Genomic DNA, 19,214 nt, shown 5'->3' with positions numbered 1-19,214 from the left:
GCTTTAGAAAAAAAATAGAAATATTTCTAAATATCATATAAATGTAAAAAAACATACTGTTGTGTTTTTCTGAATGCAGAATAAGAGAAGAGTAAAAAAGACCAGCTAATTAAATGAGATCAGTTGTTATCGATTATTATCCCCGATTGTGAATCTGGTTGGAACAAAAGCCTGCACCCACAGTGGGTCACCAGGACCGAGTTTGGGAACCACTGCCCTTGATACACAGAGCTCCTTAACAGAGAGCTGATGGCACTTTAAACAAAGCAGCATGTGGAAACCTTGCCATTTAATCCAGTGCATATACTCTCAATCATTTGTTTCATCAAGGGTCCACCTTAGTGATTTCACCTCGAAACATTGCAAAACAAAATTGTATAGACTGGGGGTGTCCAACTCCAGTCCTGGCGGGCTACAGGTTTTCATTCTAACCATCTTATTAATTAGTGACCAGTTGTTGCTGTTAATTAACTTTTGCCTTAATTATAATTGACTTGATTAAGACCCTTGGATTGTTCTCTCATTTTTCCTTAATTAGCAGCCAAACAGTAATAAGACACAAGAAGAGCAGACACACGACCAGCTAACCTGCGTCCATCACATAATATCTGAAAATAAAAAAAGGTGAAAATCTCAGTAAGGCTGATCTGCTCAGGTCACCAAAACACTTTGACAGTATTCTTAGAAAAAAACAGAAAATCAACAAGTCATGGAATTACATAACAAATTTTGTTAACAGCAAGAATATGCTTTTCATTAAGTAATTGGATGAAGTGAAATTGGTTGGAGTGTGACGCTTCGATTTAGCTGGTCATCTGTTGGCTCGCTTCACAACTCATTTCTGTTTGGCTGCCATTTAATGAAGAAAAGAATCAATTAGATAGTGAGGTGTAGTGGTTAAGGCTTTTGGACTTCAAACCCTAAACTTGTGGGTTCAAATCCTGTTACAAACACTATATGACCCTGAGCAAGTCACTTGACCAGCCTGTGTTCCAATTTGGTAAACCAAAGGAAATGTAACCAATCGTATCATACATGTTGTAAACTGACTTGGATAAAGAGGTCAGCCAAATAAGTAAATGTAAAGCAAGGACCTACCTTTCATGTGGTGATATTCAGAAGAATGCGTCCTTAAAATTAGGGCTATTAAAATGAAAGGAAAAGCAGCTAATTATTAGTTAAAACTAGTCACCGATTAGGAAAAGGGTTTGAATGAAAACCTGCAACCATGAAGGCCCTATAGCAGGGGTGGGCAAAGTCATTCCTGGAGGGCCGCAGTGGCCGCGGGTTTTTGTTCCAACCCAGTTGCCTAATTAGAAAACAATCCTTGCCAATAATTACATTTCATGGCTTGTTAGTGCTTTAACTCTGCTATGTCAAGTCATTCTCATATCCTAGATTTTTTTTTTCCATTGTAAGGATATCATCCAAATACTTTGAAGTGTAAAACGGATGGGTAATTCTCAATCCTTCACTTTTTTCTCTTCTCTTTCCTTCAAAGTATTTAATTAAACCAAATAGTGCACAATAAATACACACAGGTGTAAAGGGTAACAAGCAAAATGGAGAACTGCTGGTTTCTTTTGTCATTTGCATCTTATTGCTAATAAGGAGCAATTAAAAACCGAGAATGCAGCCGTTTAAGACTTGAATAAGCAATAAGGGTTCAAAATCTTAGTGAGGGAGACAACGAAAATGAAGCTGAAGTGTCACTTGAGCAATAAGAGCTTCTTATTAAGCAATTGGGTTGGAACAAAAACCTGCAGCCACCCCTGCCCTATAGGATCGGAGTTCGACGCCTCTGGTATAGACAGTTACTTACGTGTCACCCATATCTGTAAACCGGTGACACACGGTCTCGATTCTAGCATTGTTTCACCCACAGCATTAGGGCGAAGTTACGTCAGTCCTCAAGTAAGCTGTGTGAGGCTTTGAATTGGCGCGGACGGTGGATAAGAAAGCGGAGAACGAGACGGAGGTGAAATCTCGCGAGAGGAGCACCGTGACAGACAGCGGAGCGGTGGAGTTGAAGCGAATTGCGTTTAGCCGCTATGGCTTTTAAGGAACACTTTATCCCGTTTTTTCGTGTTCCTTCACGTATTTCCTGAGAGCTGCCCGCGTATCGCACAGGCTGAGGAACCGCAGCTTTAGTCAACAACTCCATGGGTATGTGATTACTTTGAACCAACAACTGAAGAGCATTCTGAGTTATACTTATTTAAAAAGCGCATTGAGTATGGGAAAGGCGCTATATAAATGTATATTATTATTTTTATTAAAAACTACGTGAGGTAATTTGAAGACAATTTTTTTTAGAACGTAAAATTCGACAAGCCGTGAACCAACCTCACCCTTCCCCTGGTCTCCAGTTTAAAACCCCCGAGCTACAATGGTGGAAATATTAGCAACTCTGTATCTGCATTTCAGAAATCTGATATATGATTCATCGTTTTAAATGGTTTTAACTTTTGATGTGTGTAAAGTTTAAAACTCTTTATTAATGCGTTATTATAGTTACCTGTTATGTAAAGTTTACCGGCAGGCAGTGTGAATGTAATGAGTCAATTATAACGTGCAGTGCCTATAAAAAGTATTCACCCCCTTAGAGGTTTTCACTTTTTATTTTCATATCACATTTAAATATATTGAAATAAACGTGGTATTTTAATAGTGCTGCACAGACAATGACTCTTAAATGCCAAAGGGGTGTAAATTAATTAAAAATATAAAATACAAATTAACTGATCACACAGGTGTCCACACTCCTTTGACATTCTTAAATAATGAGTGTGCAGCTGATTGGTTTAAGATATCACATGATTAATTCATTGGAGATCACCTGCCTGGGTTTTCTGCTGATTGCAGTATAAACGAAGGTCCAACTGGTGGTGAGTCAGCATGGTGGCCAAACCTTCACAATGAAGACAAAAAGGACACTCCAAAAAACCGTGTGAAAACGTGATTAAAAAGTACAAGGCAGGGAATGGAAAAAAAATATCCAAGATGCTAAATATCTGGTGAAATCAATCATTAAGAAACAGAAAAGGTGTGGCACAGCTGTGAATCCGCTACAGCAGGCTGTCCTTAACAACTGACTGATGCTGCAAGAAGACAAGTGCGGGAGGACACCAAGCGACCTATGAAATCTCTGAAGGAGTTACAAGCTACAGTTGTGCAGACTGGAGAGACTGTGCAGACAGCAGCTGCTGCCCGAGTGCTTCACAAGTTGCAGCTTTAAAGGGTGAGTGGCAAAGAGAAAAGCCACTAATTTAAAAAAAAAAAAAAAAGACATCTCAAAAACTAGAGTTTGCCAAAATCAGCTGGGTCTGATACAATGAAAATTGAGCTTTTTGTTCATTAGACTAAACCCCATGTTGGTGTAAGCCACACTCGGCACATTATCCTTTCTGTGATGCATGGCTGTGGGAATGCTTGTCTGCAGCAGGCCATGGAAGGCTTGTAAAGGCCTAGGGGGAGATGAATGCAGAAAAACATGGAAAACCTGATTCAGTCTGCAAGAAATATGGATGTTGGAAGAAGATTTGTTTTCTAGCAAGACAACAAGCACAAGATTAAATCCACAGCTGCCCAAGGCTGGCTTAAAATGTTAATGTCCTGGAGGGGCTGAGTCCGAGACCAGACCTCAGTCCAACTGAGAATTTGTGGCTGGACTTTAGCACGATTGCTCACTCATGGTCCTTATGTGGCCTGGTAGATCTTGAGCAGTTTTACAAAGAAGAATGCAGAAAAGTGCAGTATCCATATGTTCAAAGCTGATAGAAACCTGTGCATGCAGACTCAAGGCTGTCATAGCTGTCAAAGGTACATCTGCTAAATGGTGACTTGTATATTTATATTGAGTTTTATATTTGCACTTAATTTAGACCATCTTCACTTTGACATTAAGGAGTCTTTTTCTGTCGACCAATGTCAAAAAATGAAACCCATTGTGACTGGATATTGTATAACAATGAAACATTTACACTTCCAAGGGGATGGATTCATTTTTAGGCACTGTACTATATAAGAATATTTTATGTATAATAAATAACTTGACCTTATGTAGAATTAAAGGGTGTGATCTCTGCATTCATTTTCAATTAATCAGCAGTATTGGTAAATACAGCTTGGTGTCCTCAGTCTCTAAATGAAACTTAATATGTCTCCAGTCTGCACAAGTATTAGAAAATAAACACAAAACTGCTTTATTATTCAGTTTACTGTATTATTGCAAATGGCAGTGTCTTCTGTTAACCTGATTTATGTTATAGTCCTAAATTTTCTGGATTAATTCCTCTTAAACTCCTTATCTAGGATCAGCGGACACATACAAGTGTAGTTGGAGTTTTTATTACTGTTTATCTGTCCATTTAAATCGGTGTGTACAGGTGTTGCATGCCCTTGAATTCTTTCTGTGCTGCTTTCTTTGTGCAAATTTGTGTAAATTCTCTGTGTCTTGTAGAGGGACGAATGATGAGGCAAGGCAAATCCAAAATAATTAGGTTGCCAACTGGGCAACGACCCATTTAATTAAAAACAAAGAAAGCTTCAACTGAAAATATGCACTCGATGGCATCAGTTAAATGGCACTTTAAACTGGCCACTTGATGCCCACAATGATTCTCTCTCTGGTGAGATCAGGCCCAAATGAGACGCCATCTTTTATACCCAACGGACCGAAAGGGTGGAGCTTCTTTAACTCTGTTGCCCTCAAGGGGCAGTGTCTCTAGGAAAAAGGAAACAAGACTGTTAGCGACAGTGCCCCCTCTTGTCCTGGGGAGGTACCACATACCTTAGGTGAGCATGGAAGGTGATCCTCTGGCTGGCATGCACGACAGCCTGTAGTCAGATGACACCATATGCATTATGGACTGAATTGTTCCAGACGCCATGTTGGTGCAGTGGTTAGTGCTACTGATTTGCAGCTGCAGTTAGCTTGTCCATGCATTGTCTGTTGGGGGTGTGTAGCAGACTTCTTCAGTGTCCCACCAGCACCACAATTCCCTTATCGTGTCTCTTCATTAGTCCAGGTGTGTGTGTGTGTGTGGGAGGGTGTCCTAAAATAAATGGCCGTTTCTGCATTGCCTCCAACAACCCCTTATTGGAATAAGTGGGTCTGGGAAACAAATGAATGAATTATTCAGCTTGACTCCAACGAACATCCATCACATATTGATTCTTGTATGAATGTTTCCTTGAACATTTCTTAAAATGGAAACACTGATCTTTTTAATCACTTAAGCCATTTGCCAACAAACAGGTGACTTTTGGGTTGATTTTTGTCACATGACTTATATTCTGGTGAAAACATGCAGGAACGCAATATTCCATTTCTCCTAGCTGGCAGATGATGATAAGAGAGCTGCAAATAAGGGGTGGGGGGGGAACAAAAAAAATCATGGCAAAGGGTGTAATGGATTTTTCAAAAGCATATTGCTGGTCAGAGCTGAGGTACTTAAGAGAAGGGGACATCCCCTGTACAATAATTACAGACCACTTCCTTCTGACCGGTGGTATTCTGCGCACTAGACGGTTTCAGAGAGGGCAGTGAACTCCTTCATTTCAACGCACATTGAGCTCTTTTAATAACAGGAAGGCAGCCAGCTCCAAGAACGTGTTGCTGCTTTCTGCTGATCTGCCGTCAGTTGGAAGAAGCACTAATATGTTGTGCTACTGATGTGAATGTGCTGCCCTGTGGTGCTTATGTGTCTGTATGAGGACGCTCTGCTGTATTTCCTGTAAGGGCAGTAAAGATATCGATCAAATCAATCAGCTACACCCGCTCAGGGAGCTGAGTGGAGCTGGTGAGTGGTGTGGTGGCTTGAAACAGATGCATCACCACTACCATGGATTTCAGACCACTTTTACGAAATAGACGTCATTAATATCATCAATTTCACATCACTTCCATGAAGCATAGACGACATTATCTCCACTTTACGGTTTCTGAAGGCAGATAAGATGGCCACATGTGAACAGTTTAGTCACAGTCCATCTGTTTGCTATTAGTCCATTGAATGAATGTTATTGGTCCCTTAGGAGTGCACCAGAAGGTGTCTGCTAAGCCTTCCGGGAGGTTTGGCAGGGTCTTTCTCAGTGATATGAGTGACACTAATGACCCACTTTTAGTGTTCTGATACTTAAAAAAAACACAGCATTTTTATGGCTTTTATCTCATTATAGCATTTTTTGTTATTTCAGTACAACTCAGTCTAAAATATTAGTAAAGGTTGCAGAAGAACAGAGATAAGAGGCCAAGAATTAACCAGGATGTCACAGGGCACAGGGAAGGCTACCTATGGGTTCTCAGTATGACACTGGGTTTTGTCCTGTTGTTCATCGCTCTTATTTGAGAGCAAATGACTGATCTGAGTTGTAACTTATAGAAATTCTCTAATGACTCTGTATTTACGGGTTGTAGAAGCTGGCCCAGACACAGACAGGCGGACACGTTCATGTCACCCATAATACGTTTATTTACAATACTATATACAAAATGCACCACAAAACCCCCAAAAGTCCCCAAAGTCCTGGCCACAACAATGCCTTTCTTCCACTTCAGGCTGCCTCCTTGCCTCCTCCAGCAAGCTTAGTCCTCTCCGCTCCCGACTCTCGCCCTGAATGAAGGGAGGCGGCCCCTTTTATTATCATCCGGATATGCTCCAGGCGGGTTCCGGCAATCACCCGCCGACACGCCCCTGTGTGGCGGAAGTGTCGGCTGCATCCCCAGAAGCACTCCGGGTGTCCCTGCTCTTCTTCCCCCCAGCACTTCCTGGTGTGGCGGAAGTGCTGAGGTCCAGGGCTCCCAAGGCACGGGAACGCCCCTACAGGGTGGAGCTTCAAAGCTCTGTGCCCATGGCCCCCAAAGCAACCAGGATGGCGGCCCCCACGTGATCCAGGGCGCACATAGACCCTCCTGCAGTCCCTCAAGGCGTCCTGGCCGGGTCGTTGCCCCTGGCATCCCTGACAGGGTGTATTGATAAAGGGGTTGAGGCCGACTATAGGAATCTGGTATCTGATTTGTTTCTTGGTGCAAAGCAAAACCAAGAAACTGGTTATTGACTTTCACTGCAGCAAAGAGCCTCTATGTCTGGTCACTATTCAAGGACTGGTGCAAGTACTTGGGGGTGCAAATAAATGACAGTTTGGACTGGTCTCGTTGCACAAACACAGAACAACTAAATAATAAAGGGCAAAGCAGGCTGTTTTTTTCTTAGGAGATTACGTTCCTTTAATGTGGAAAGTGACGTCCTTCACAACTACTACAACTCTGTCATAGCCAGTCCGATTTTCTAAGCTGTGCTGTGCTTGACTGGTAAAATCACATCAAGAGAAGCCCACCATATCAACAAGCTCATTTAAACGGCAGGTTGTTATACGACAAACTCTCGTTCCCTGGAAGTAGAAGTTAAAGAGAGAATGAAGACAAAACTGAGTGCCATTATGAGCAATGTTGCACATCCTCTCTCTAACACACTAAGACTGAGAACTTTCAGCCAGTGAATTATTCAGCAGAAGAAACCAAGAAACACTAGTGGGGCTCCTTTATACCAACGACAATACATCTGCATAATGCCTCACTGGGACTGCCATGTCAGAAGTTCCTTTTTAATTTTCTTCACTTATAGTCAATCTGGTGTGTTTTCAGCTCATAGTCTATCTATCTATCTATCTATCTATCTATCTATCTATCTATCTAATGAACTTCTCTAAAAAGCCATGTTTTTCCTTAGGGACAAATAAAGTTCTGTTTACCGATATAAACTTATACAGAGTTGATCAAGGCTGTCCACACAGGTCTAAAATAATCAAAAGATATTTTTTTAATTTGTAAAAAAGTGAAGATACTGTCCTTAAGTGCTCTTTGCGTTAATTTTTAAAACTGAAATGAACAAGTTGGTACACAAACAGGGGACACAGGAGTTAGTACAGCTCCAGAGTCTTGGATTCATACCCTGGCTTGGTCACTGCTTACGTGGAATTTTCACCTTCTCACTGAGCCTCCTAGGGTGATTCCCTGGGTACCTCCCTTGTCCTGGTGGTGTACAGCTTTAAGTTAACTGACAACTGTAACTCGGCCATGAGCAGGCATGAGAAACCTGTGAATGACTGGCACTTATCATACACAGGGTTAGTCTCTTCTTTGCACCCCTTATTGTTGGGATAAATCCCCACTTGGAACACAGATGGAGGAAAAATATCATCTGACATGACACTATGCCTTACCAATGTGAGTAACAGCCAACAAGACAAGGGGACGTCTTCTGTTCTTACAGTGAATGTTACGTGAGTGGGCAAACAGTGTAATAAAATGTTCTGAGCAGTTGGTCCGTCATGTGAGTCTGCTGAACATTTCTTGGACAGCCTGACTATTCTTTATACTGCTTTCTGTAGGTTCCACATGATCTATTTCTCAGTTACTCCTGAAGGTTACTTACTCATTTAGACTTATGTGTTGTTTGAATCCTTTGAAATGTGGCCATGACAACAGGCTTGTAAAACGTTTTGTGACAATAAGGGCTGTAAAAGACTCTAAATGTATAAAATTAATGATGAAGGCCGTGTTGTGCTGCTGATCCTTCCTACTATACTTAATGTAGGAATTTAAGACCAGTTCCATGTATTTATCCATTATTATTGGCAGGCCCACAAAAAAGCTGGTGAACCTCTATTAATTGTTAGCGGACCCAGACAAACTCTAATTTATAAAAATAATTATATTCCATCAAGCATGTACTCAACACTGAAGAAAACCTACCTGCTGCCCCTTCCTTGTATGCCTGTAGGTGACCTTCCATTTCCGGACCCTCCTGTGTGACGCAGAGCAGACGGTGGTGGATGACAGCAGGAAAGTTGGTGTACCCATGGAACTGCTCATTGGGAACATGTTCAAGCTGGAGATTTGGGAGCTACTATTGACCTCCATGAGAATTGGAGAGGTTGCCCAATTTTGGTGTGACATAACAGTGAGTGCCGGGGTTGATGGGGAGTTCAAGTGGCAGTGGCTGTGGCTTTGTTCTGGATGAAGAACAAGGAGCTGCAGCCAGGAAATGAGATACACAGTCTCTGAGGTCTTACTGTAAGTAGGTCTTCTTGAAGCCTTTTGATGACATGATTATTTATGTGTTGTTATCTCTTTCACTTCAGCACACTGGATTGTACCCCATCGTGGCCAAGAGTCTTCGACGTATTGTCGATGGGAAGGACCCTGTTGACTGGCACGTTCACACCTGTGGTATCGCCAACATGTTTGCCTATCACAGCTTGGGGTATCCTGATTTAGATGAGCTACAGAAGGAGCCCCAGCCACTTATTTTCGTCCTTGAGTTGCTCAAGGTGGGGCACTGTTTCCTCCTCTCTTACTACTTTATCTGTTAGAATCTCCAAAAGGCCTGACCCCACAGCTGAGCTACAGCCATCTAACTAGTACAGCAACTTGTTCAACACTTTTTATGATCTTAAGCTTGATACTCCATTTATTCAAAAAGCTCCTTATAGGACCGCCAGAGTGCCAGTGCTGGTGCTGACAGTGTGAGCTTGACATGTTCTGCCTAAGCAGGCCTCCAACTACCTTTTTGCCTACAGGATTTGTGATGCACCTTTCACCCAGACCTTACCTATTACATACAATTAAGTTCTTCTACAAGAACTTCACAACCAGAATCTTGCTAAGGGTAAACTTTGCACAAGTCTTCTGAAGTTTTTCTTCATGCAGATAACCATAGACACATGGAATAAATTGCCAAGTAGTATGGTGGAGAGTAGAACATTTGAGACTTTCAAGACTCAACGTGATGTGATTTGGGAATAATTAGGTGAATAGCACTGGGTTTAACGGCCTGTTCTGATCAAAATGTTCCTAATGTTCCTTTTCCTGTTGAGATCAGGTTGACCAGCCCAGTGAGTACACACGGGAGTCCTGGGCTCTGAGTGATGAGGAGAGGATGAAAGCTGTGCCCATTCTTCACGGTCAGGGAAATAAACTCTTCAAACTAGGTCGGTATGAGGAGGCCACCAATAAATACAGGGAAGCCATTATCTGCCTGAAGAACGTGCAGACCAAGGTAAGGATGGCTGTGTGGCCCTTGTTCATTTTCACTGGGTATTCTTGGTATGTGAAACATAGACTTGGGTTAGGGATGTCCTCATCAGTGGTTCCCTGCCTTTTCCACTTCTTTAGAGTCATGTCCATCTGTTGGTAACACACTGGTATGGTATCTCTCTATCTTAGCACATGGCACACAAACACCACTTGGCATTACTGCAAAGGCTTAATATAAGTCCACTGAATTATTGTCAGTTTGACTCCAGCTGAAAGCAGAATTCATTGTGATAAAATAACTCCTGCCAAAGAACAGCAGCCAACTATTTCATGATTTTGTACTTCAGTGCAGACATGCAGACCAACCTAGCTGCCTGTTTTTTGTCTGCATCAGGTTAACAATTCAAAAACTACAACCCCTGAGGCTTTAGCTGACCCAGTACATCTACCAAGCATCACCCAATCAGACAGCCATTCAGTAAAAAGGCCAGGTGGGAAAAAAGCTGGATAGTCACCATTTCATTTGCTTATGACAGTTTAACAGATTTTATGTTCAGATGTTTGAACCTTTATACTACCCATCTCTAGAAAATATCAGTTCATTAAGTGGCCAGTTTTCGTGACCAATGACAACTCTTATTAAAATGAATCTTGTGTTCTTGAGGAGCATCCCAAACACCTCCAAGAGGACATTTCTGAATGGTGTATTAATTTACTTTTACCAGGCAGATGAAATGCATCATTTCTGGCAAGCATTGCCCTGAAATGAGCAAGCAGAGACCTGACATTTTTTGGGCAGCTCTTTTAACTTCCATTATTGTTTTTGTACCAGCTTAGCCCAGCAGCACCTAGCATGTGGCAGGTAATGACCCTGGAGGAGATGGAAGTTCTTCACAGGGCTCACCTAAGTAGACACTCTCAATAGCCCAATGTAGAAGTCCATGTCCTGTGTGAAAAAATCCACATGGATGTGGGGAGAACATATAAGCTCTATAGAGTGACCCAGAAAAAGTAATCTCCATATTCTTCTAGTGATAAATGCACCATAAAATTTCACACTGAGGGGCTTCTATGCCACATATCTCTTAAAGTATGTGAAAGTTGTCATTCCTAGTTGCCAGGTTTTTCCTACAATTTCTCCAGCCCAACCCGAAGGCAGTACAAATAGCAACCAGGATGATGCAAAAGCATCTGAGGCCTGAATGACTGCTGCGCTCCTGCATTTTGTTTCCTTGGTTACTTCAGGCTCTTTCAGCTTCCCAAAAACATCTAAGTCTGGGTGTCTGGCAACTCAGATTGTCCCGCCATGAGTGAGCTGATGTTGTGCTCAATGCTGGGGTCTTCAAGCTAGGTGGGTTAGCCTCTGGCCCCCATGATCAGTTGTTGTAATAATTTACTGTTCGGCTCAACTGAAGTGATCAGAAAGAAATTAACAGATCCATTCACTAAAAAGATAAACGGTGAGAATCAGGACCCTGATCAGTTCAGAATCTCCACAGAGCTGCACTTTCAGTGTGTGAAGGTGGAATGGTAAATTGACTTTATACAGATATTCAAATTAAAAAAAGAATGAACTCTTGCGCAATTATTAAGGCCATTGCATAAAGATTTGATTGTATGTAGGAACCAGGCACTGCACCATAAAACAGGCAAAGGTTGGGGGTTGTTCTGGCCCCTCAATTTTGGACAAAAGTGTTTTTTGAACACTTTTTTGCCCTTTTAACGTTCACCGTGAAAAAATGGTTGTACTTTGTCAGTGGTCAGATAACTGCATTGATAGGTGGTCCTAACCAGAGCAGTGTAAACACTCATCCATTCAGTTCACTCCAAACCCATTCTGTTTCGAAACAATACAAGCTAAATCCTAAAACAGGAGTGTTTTGTGGCAATTTTTCAACATTCGTATATCAGTTCTGCGGTAAAGTGCACTACTGGTGATTTTATTTTTATTTGTAGTTGTGTGTTTAGCAAGTGAATTGACCTTTCTAACTGCAGTAGTTGTGCATGTATAGCTTGTTGATCTTTCATTAACACTTGTAAGTACCTTGTCCAGAGGATTGTTGAATCTGTTAAAGTAGACTCATGTTGGAGAAAGTCAAAGATATAACCTTATCAGGTTTTTCTCTAGCAGAATTTATTAATAACAAAATGAGATTTCCATTTAATAAATAAATAATCTGACTTTATCATATCCAATTTTAGTCTTCTTCTTCCAATTTTTATATGGTGTCAGAATGTTTTTTGACTAGACCTTTCCATTAGAGGGTTTGGCGTGATTTTTATGGCCAGCTGCATTCCCTGACACCAACCCTCTCCATTCATCTGGACTTGTAGTGAGTATTAATTGTTACTTCACTTTTTATTGGGACTAAAAGTGAATGTAAAGTTTAATTTGGGTAGTTGCAATGTAGCCTAAATGTCAACGCTCCTCCTCAGAAATTCAACCTAAATGATGGACACGTGCGGCAGTTTACATTTGAGTATCCTGAGATTGGTGGCTCAGCTGCTGGCACACACAGAGTCGAAAACACATTAAATCATTTTTTAGGTGCAAAATTCATTTGCACTACGAATTCAAATTGCCATGTTTTGTTACTAAAATAAGCTAGAGACATGTTCCTTCTTTTAAAAATCCAAGGGGACAAACATCCAGCCACTACTGCAACATTGCTTTGTAGAATGAAGGAATTCAGAAAAGTCATGGATAGCGATGATCAATGACGTTTATGAGACTCCAGATAGTCCTACAAGTTATTAGCATCACCCAGCTATTATATCACTGCTTAGTCTCATCAGCACCAAAAGGAAAACATGCATTGTAATTTATAAAAGCAGGTATTTAAGCAACCTTGAACAGTGAGGGCCTTTCCTTTATTCCCCACAATTGCTTCATGACTTTGTGTTTTAACTGAAGTCATTGCACTTCTGTTGTTACAACTTGAGTGGTGCACTTAAAACAGCAAAATACTCAACCTCCAGTTTAGAGGCAGTCCCAAGGAAAGTCATTAATCTATCTATACTAATAAAAGGCAAAGCCCTCACTGACTCACTCACTGACTCACTCACTCACTGACTGACTCATCACTAATTCTCCAACTTCCCGTGTGGGTGAAGGCTGAAATTTGGCAGGCTCATTCCTTACAGCTTACTTACAAAAGTTGGGCAGGTTTCGAAATTCTACGCGTAATGGTCATAACTGGAAGCTATTTTTCTCCATTTACTGTAATGGAGTTGAGCTCAATGGCCGTGGGGGGCGGAGTTTCGTGTGACATCATCACGCCTCCCACGTAATCACGAGAACTGACTGTCAACGCAGTGCGTAGAAAACAAGGAAGAGCTCCAAAAAGCACTGAAGAAAACATGCATTATATAATTGAGAAGGCAGCGAAACAATAAGAAGCGAGCGAGTGACACATACAACCATATTCATGAGTGCTGCTACTTCGGAAACAAAGCACGGTGTAAACCTAAAGTTTAAGTTAAGTTCATAGAAAGGCTGCCACTGGTGTTTGTCATGCCCACAGGTAATGCGGGATACAAGTTTAATGAGAGGACGCAGGATATAAACGAGAGTTTTGATCACTTTGTAACCAAGTTAAAATTACTGGTGAAGGGCTGTGCTTATGCAAATTCCGAGAGACTGTGTTTGTGGGGGGATTGATAGTTAAGGCGGGTGGGGGAGTCACGTCATCATCTCCCCTCCCATTCACCTCATTTCGCTCTAAGCTGAGCTCCGCAGCTAACGCAGTCTTGAGGAACCAACTTTGTGACGCTGCCACCAAATACTCACAGAAAAATCTACAAGTTAATATACACGCTGTCTCTCCACACTCTGAATCCTCCAGGCACTACTTACAAAAGGTTACATTGACAATCATGTTACGTTATTTTTAAAATGTTTCCTTTTCTTAGCACAAGCACAGCTGAGAAGCTTCTATGCATGTGCTCCATAACGCGTTAAAAAATAATGCATTTAATCACACTTTGCATTCCAAGCAAAGGGGAACTTCTGTCAATGCATGATTTCCTGGTACACCGATTACATTGATGTACAAATCAGAGCTACAAAAATGTAACAGTCAGAAGCGCGCTACTAGGACTGATTGGAGGAAAATTTCATTTCAAAAGACTACCCGACGGAAGCCTTGATAAAAGCGTGGTTTTGTGCACATATATACTGTATATGTATATATATGTGGATGTATATGTATATATACTATATGTTTGTGTGTGTGTGTGTATATATATATATATATATATATATATATATATATATATATATATATATATATATATATATATATATATATATATATATATATATATATACACACAGTATATATATATATATATATATATATATATATATACACAGTATATATATATATATATGACAGCAACACTCATGACAATGTCAATCATGTTACGTTATTATTAAAATGTTTCCTTTTCTTTTTCATTACTTCTTTAACACACTACTTCTCCACTGCGAAGCGCGGGTATTTTGCTAGTCTATACTAATAAAAGGCAAAGCCCTGACTGACTGACTGACTGACTCACTCATCACTAATTCTCCAACTTCCTGTGTAGGCAGAAGGCTGCAATTTGGCAGGCTCATTCTTTACAGGATACTTACAAAAGTTAAGCTGGTTTCATTTCTTAATTCTACACGCAACAGTCAATATGGTCGACAACGTCCGCCATGTTAAACTTTCTTATTTATGGCCCCATCTTCACGAAATTTGGTAGGCGGCTTCCCTGCACTAACCGAAACTGATGTAGGTACTTATTTCGGTGGTATGATGCCACTGTCGGCCGCCATATTGAACTTTTCAACGGTCTTTGTTACTTATGGGCCCACCTTCAAGAAATTTGGTACGCGGGTTCCCAGCGCTACCTGAATCCTACTTACGTACATATATACGTCCATAACCTGCAGCTCGGTCGCCATGTGAGGCGGCATTTGGTCCCCCATCCCCACGCCTCCCACGTTGTAGGTTGCCTGCCTATATAAGGCCGTCCATCGTTCCGGTCTCTTCATTCCCTTCCTTGCTTTGCCACGGTATTCACGTCTCCCTGCTGATAACTGCAGCCTTTTTATTTAATCCATGTCTTCACCGCTGTTTTATGTTTATTATGATTATAGTTATTGTATAGGTATTTTAGACTTGGTTTACATTGTTCAGGTACACATTTCCTTTACTGTTCCAACCGTACCCCCATTAACATGTCTATCAAGGTGATCACTATCGATCAAAAAACTGTCACTTACCGAGTGGTTTCCATGCCCGGAGATGGCGCCTTCCTTTTCCATTCTCTTTGTTACATATTGCACCACCATATCAGGCTCACTCTTGATACCCGGAGGAACATTGTGTCTTATGTATTGAATGACTGGGACAGGTTCAAGGTGTGGACTGATGACGGTACAGGAGATAATTATACTACACAGGAGCACTATAAGAGTGAAATGCTTAAGCCCTTCACCTATGGTTCTGCATGTGAGTTGATGGCTGCCGCTGAATTGTTTGGTTGTTGCTTTTAGGTGTACCGAAATGGCCAAATATTTTACACCTTTTGACAACTGCCAGTGCCTCTTAAACATCTTAGATTCACAGGTAACGATTTGAGTAGTAGACACTTTGATGTTTATGAATGTTTAAACTCTCAAAAGCTGGATGCGAAGTTATCGATGAAACCAGTTGTATGCTTACAACACTTGACAGATGTCAAATGGCACTTCAGCACAAATCCTGCAAATACTGTCGTAATTGAAACAAACCATGAAACTCAAACCGATTATGACAGCAGCAATCCAAGCTGTGAGATTTGAGACAAGATTACTGTTCACATGGCCAACTGTACGTTACATGCTCAAGAGTAAGCTCAGCGCACAGCTTGGTCATGTTACAACCGGAGGGCCGAACTCACAATGTGGTATACAAAGAGATCCTTAACAAATAATTATTGGTATATTTTCCCTCAGTTTAAAAAAGTTAACTTTTCTTCTTAATAAAAATTTTAAGGCAGTACTTCGCCACTGTGAAGTGTAGGTATTTTGTTAGTTTTATAATAAACAAAATAAAAAATAAAAAAAGGATTTGCCTAAAAGGCTACCCAGAGCAAACAAAGCTCAATACAAAATCCAATACACGAAAACAAAAAAAAGAGAAGCAAAATATTAAGGATCCAGAAAAACATTACTCATGATAGAAGTGCACTCTCCAAATGTCAATGGACCACTGAAGGAACTGCTCCCCACCCACAAATATATATGCTGTGGGCGGACCTTCAACTGTGACATCAGGTTGGCCCCACCTCTTGAAATTTGCATTTGCTTATTTGGCTGACACCTTTATATCAGGAGTAGAGGAGTGGCAGATAAGTGCAACCTCCCAAATGATGCATGAAGTTAAACTATAAAGAAAGGTACATGAGAAATAGTGTGAATGTCAATTAGCTAACACATTGATGTCAGCATTTGTTCGTAGGTATACATGAGTATTAGAGCATGTATTTATAGGTTACACTTCTTTACGTCTTCCATTTGGAGCACAGGCAGGTGAAGAGATTTGCTCTTGACACAGTGTCAGTAGTGGGACTTGAACCCACACCACCAAGGGTTTTCAATCCAAAGCCTATACCACTACACCAGCAGTTCTACCCACACAGCAGAGGGAACACAGGAAAACAACACACAATACATTGAAACTAAATCAAAAATAAATAGACCATCAACAAAATTTACATTACTAATGAAAATACATACAAATAACATAACAGAAGTAACAAAAAGGACAAAAGAAATAAAAACAGACATCAGCCATGGAGCACACCCTGGCTGAAACATAATATCTGCCAAGCAATGCCTTTCTTTCTAGGAGAAAGCCTGGGAGGTCCCCTGGCTGAAACTGGAGAAGATGGTTCACACGCTGACTCTGAACTACTGCCAGTGTCTTTTGAGGTTGGGCCAGTATTACGAGGTCTTGGAGCACACCACTGACATTATCACCCACCACCCTGGTAAGTCCTTAAATGACATTTTATCTCAAAGTGTGTCTACCTGCCAACCACTCAACTGCAAAGAGCTGCCAAAACAGCCTGCAGAATTTAACAAGCCCAGTATCACAAACTATCCCATCTTTATTTCAGCATTGCTGTTCTGGATTATAGCCCATTCATTCCCTTTTATATTGCCATGATTTCTAATAGAATGTGCGTAACCTGTGAGCTTCTTGCTATCTATTTAGACAGCTGCATGGCTGATCCACTCTTGCATTGTATAACAGGTGTCCTTAAAGCTTACTACCTGCGAGCCAAGGCGCATATGGAGGTGTGGAATGAAGCCGAAGCTAAGCAAGATTTCCAGAAAGTTCTTGAGCTGGACCCCACCATGGCTAAAACTGTCAGGAATGAGCTGCAGCTGCTTTGCATGAGAATGGAAGAGAAGAGAGAGGAAGAAAAACTAAAATTCAGGGGGATGTTTTGATCTGATCATGGAAAAGTGCGGCCTGTGGTGGTCTGTCACAGGCCTTCACTTCCAGATCTGCACATTGAATGTACTGGGAGCCCTTTGGATCTGGACTGTGACCAATAATGAACGCTGTCACATCCTTACCACAGAAAGTGTAGCTTAGCACTTAATGCTTTTGTTGTGACTTGGGCGTCCCAAAGCATGAAAGTCCTAAACTGTATTTCCAAAGATGCCCACTAGAGGGGGAAATCCTGTTGAACACCCCAGCTAGACACAAAAGGGGCCTGTTACTGTAGAATCTTTATGAAATAAAAAAAAGTTTATTCTTAATGAAGAAATCTAACATAACAAGAAGCTTCATTTAGTGCAAAGTCATAAAGGAGTTGCCTAAACAGTGAGGCAGTTCAAAGAGAACAAAGTCCCAAACAAACCATCCAATCGTGAAGTCAAAAAACAGAAAATGAAGTAAAAGAAATCAAAATCATGTTAAGCACAGAAAATTACAGTAACTCACCACTCCCAATCATAACTGGAAGGAACCGCCATGAACTGTGGGAGACCCTCCAGATTTATAGGGCAGATGGCAACTCCTAGCAGTGATTGGCAGGTGGCTCCTCCCCTTGGGGAACCACCCACAAAACACGTTACATATACCACAGGCATAAAAAGCAAAGCACATAATGAATGCAAGTAACATTACCATTAAAAAATAACCCAAAAGTGAACACAAAATGCATAAAACAAGGACATGAGCTCCAGCAGGGGAGAAGCCCTGGCCTAAATAACAAGTTTGGATTTTAAACATCAAGGCTGTCAGTCCTGTCTTATCCTGCATGTACTCAAACCATTAAAAAACAATATTCTTGATCTGTGCCCCTTTTCCTCCTACTTCCCATAGGTGAGGTCATTTGGTGATAAAATCACATTCCCCAGAACCACTGCTGGTTTTCTACTTTTTGAGGCTCTAATTAAATAAAGCTTGGAGGCCCCTTGTTAAGAACAGAGAGATGTCCCTTTTGTAGTGCTGAATGTAATGGGAGAGCACTTTTATCCCCCTTGTTGATTATATACAAAGAGCAGCAGGAGTGCTGGGATGGGGGTCTGTTAGCACCCCCACCACCTCCAGAGCCTAGTTATCATGCCCTATCTTTGCCATTTTCTGTTACAGATGGGGGCCAGAGGCGTAGCTAGGGTTTTCAGCGCCCAGGGACAACTGAAGATTTCGCACCCCTTCTTGTTTGCCAAAATGCAATGGGGAAGGGAAAGAAAATTTTTAAAAATGTATTTAAAATAATAGTATTTTAAGAAAAAAAAATCATATTTTTTATTTTAAATAGTTTTAAATTTTTTAATATTTTAATTTTTTAAAGCCCTTTTATGCGTATATTTTCAAGGTTTTGCTAAATTTATAAAGATAGAACAAAGTAAAATAATGAAGACAACAATGGTAGTTATTATATTATATTATTCAAATATAACATTGCAAAAACTTAAACATTACATTGGATATAATAATATAATAACCTGAAAATGTATAAATTAATAGTTTAAGGTATAATGCTTTAAATGTAATTATTAACTGCAAAGAGAAATTTTCCTACCCTTTGCTGTTGCAGATTTATCAATTAGTTCATCAAAATGTATGCTGTCGGTAACCTCCCGCGCCACACTCAGAAGATATCCTCATAAAGATGGAGT

General features: G+C 40.8%; 1 protein-coding gene across 1 annotated transcript; it reads left to right on the top strand.

The window, feature by feature from the left end:
• Positions 1–1,827: 1,827 nt before the first annotated feature.
• Positions 1,828–18,429, top strand: aipl1 (aryl hydrocarbon receptor interacting protein-like 1). The gene is made up of 6 exons (XM_039756912.1): positions 1,828–2,166; positions 8,787–8,966; positions 9,148–9,336; positions 9,888–10,064; positions 16,924–17,065; positions 17,332–18,429. Exons 2-6 carry the CDS (start codon positions 8,865–8,867, stop codon positions 17,529–17,531), a joined length of 810 nt encoding a protein of 269 aa, XP_039612846.1. The 5' UTR covers positions 1,828–2,166; positions 8,787–8,864; the 3' UTR covers positions 17,532–18,429.
• The last annotated feature ends 785 nt before the right edge of the window (positions 18,430–19,214 follow it).

The sequence above is a fragment of the Polypterus senegalus genome, chromosome 6 (assembly GCF_016835505.1).
Source record: "Polypterus senegalus isolate Bchr_013 chromosome 6, ASM1683550v1, whole genome shotgun sequence".
In the NCBI taxonomy this organism is placed as follows: Eukaryota; Metazoa; Chordata; class Cladistia; order Polypteriformes; family Polypteridae; genus Polypterus; species Polypterus senegalus.
Note: the sequence above shows the minus strand (reverse complement) of the source record. Positions and strands in the feature narration are given on the sequence as shown.

Bases quoted from the DNA above. Each gene is read 5' to 3' on its own strand.
- aipl1 (XM_039756912.1), top strand. From the start codon at position 8,865: ATGGAACTGCTCATTGGGAACATGTTCAAGCTGGAGATTTGGGAGCTA. The intron at 8,967-9,147 runs GTGAGTGCCGGG...CTTTCACTTCAG, and splicing joins AATTTTGGTGTGACATAACA to CACACTGGATTGTACCCCAT. The intron at 10,065-16,923 runs GTAAGGATGGCT...CTTTCTTTCTAG, and splicing joins TGAAGAACGTGCAGACCAAG to GAGAAAGCCTGGGAGGTCCC.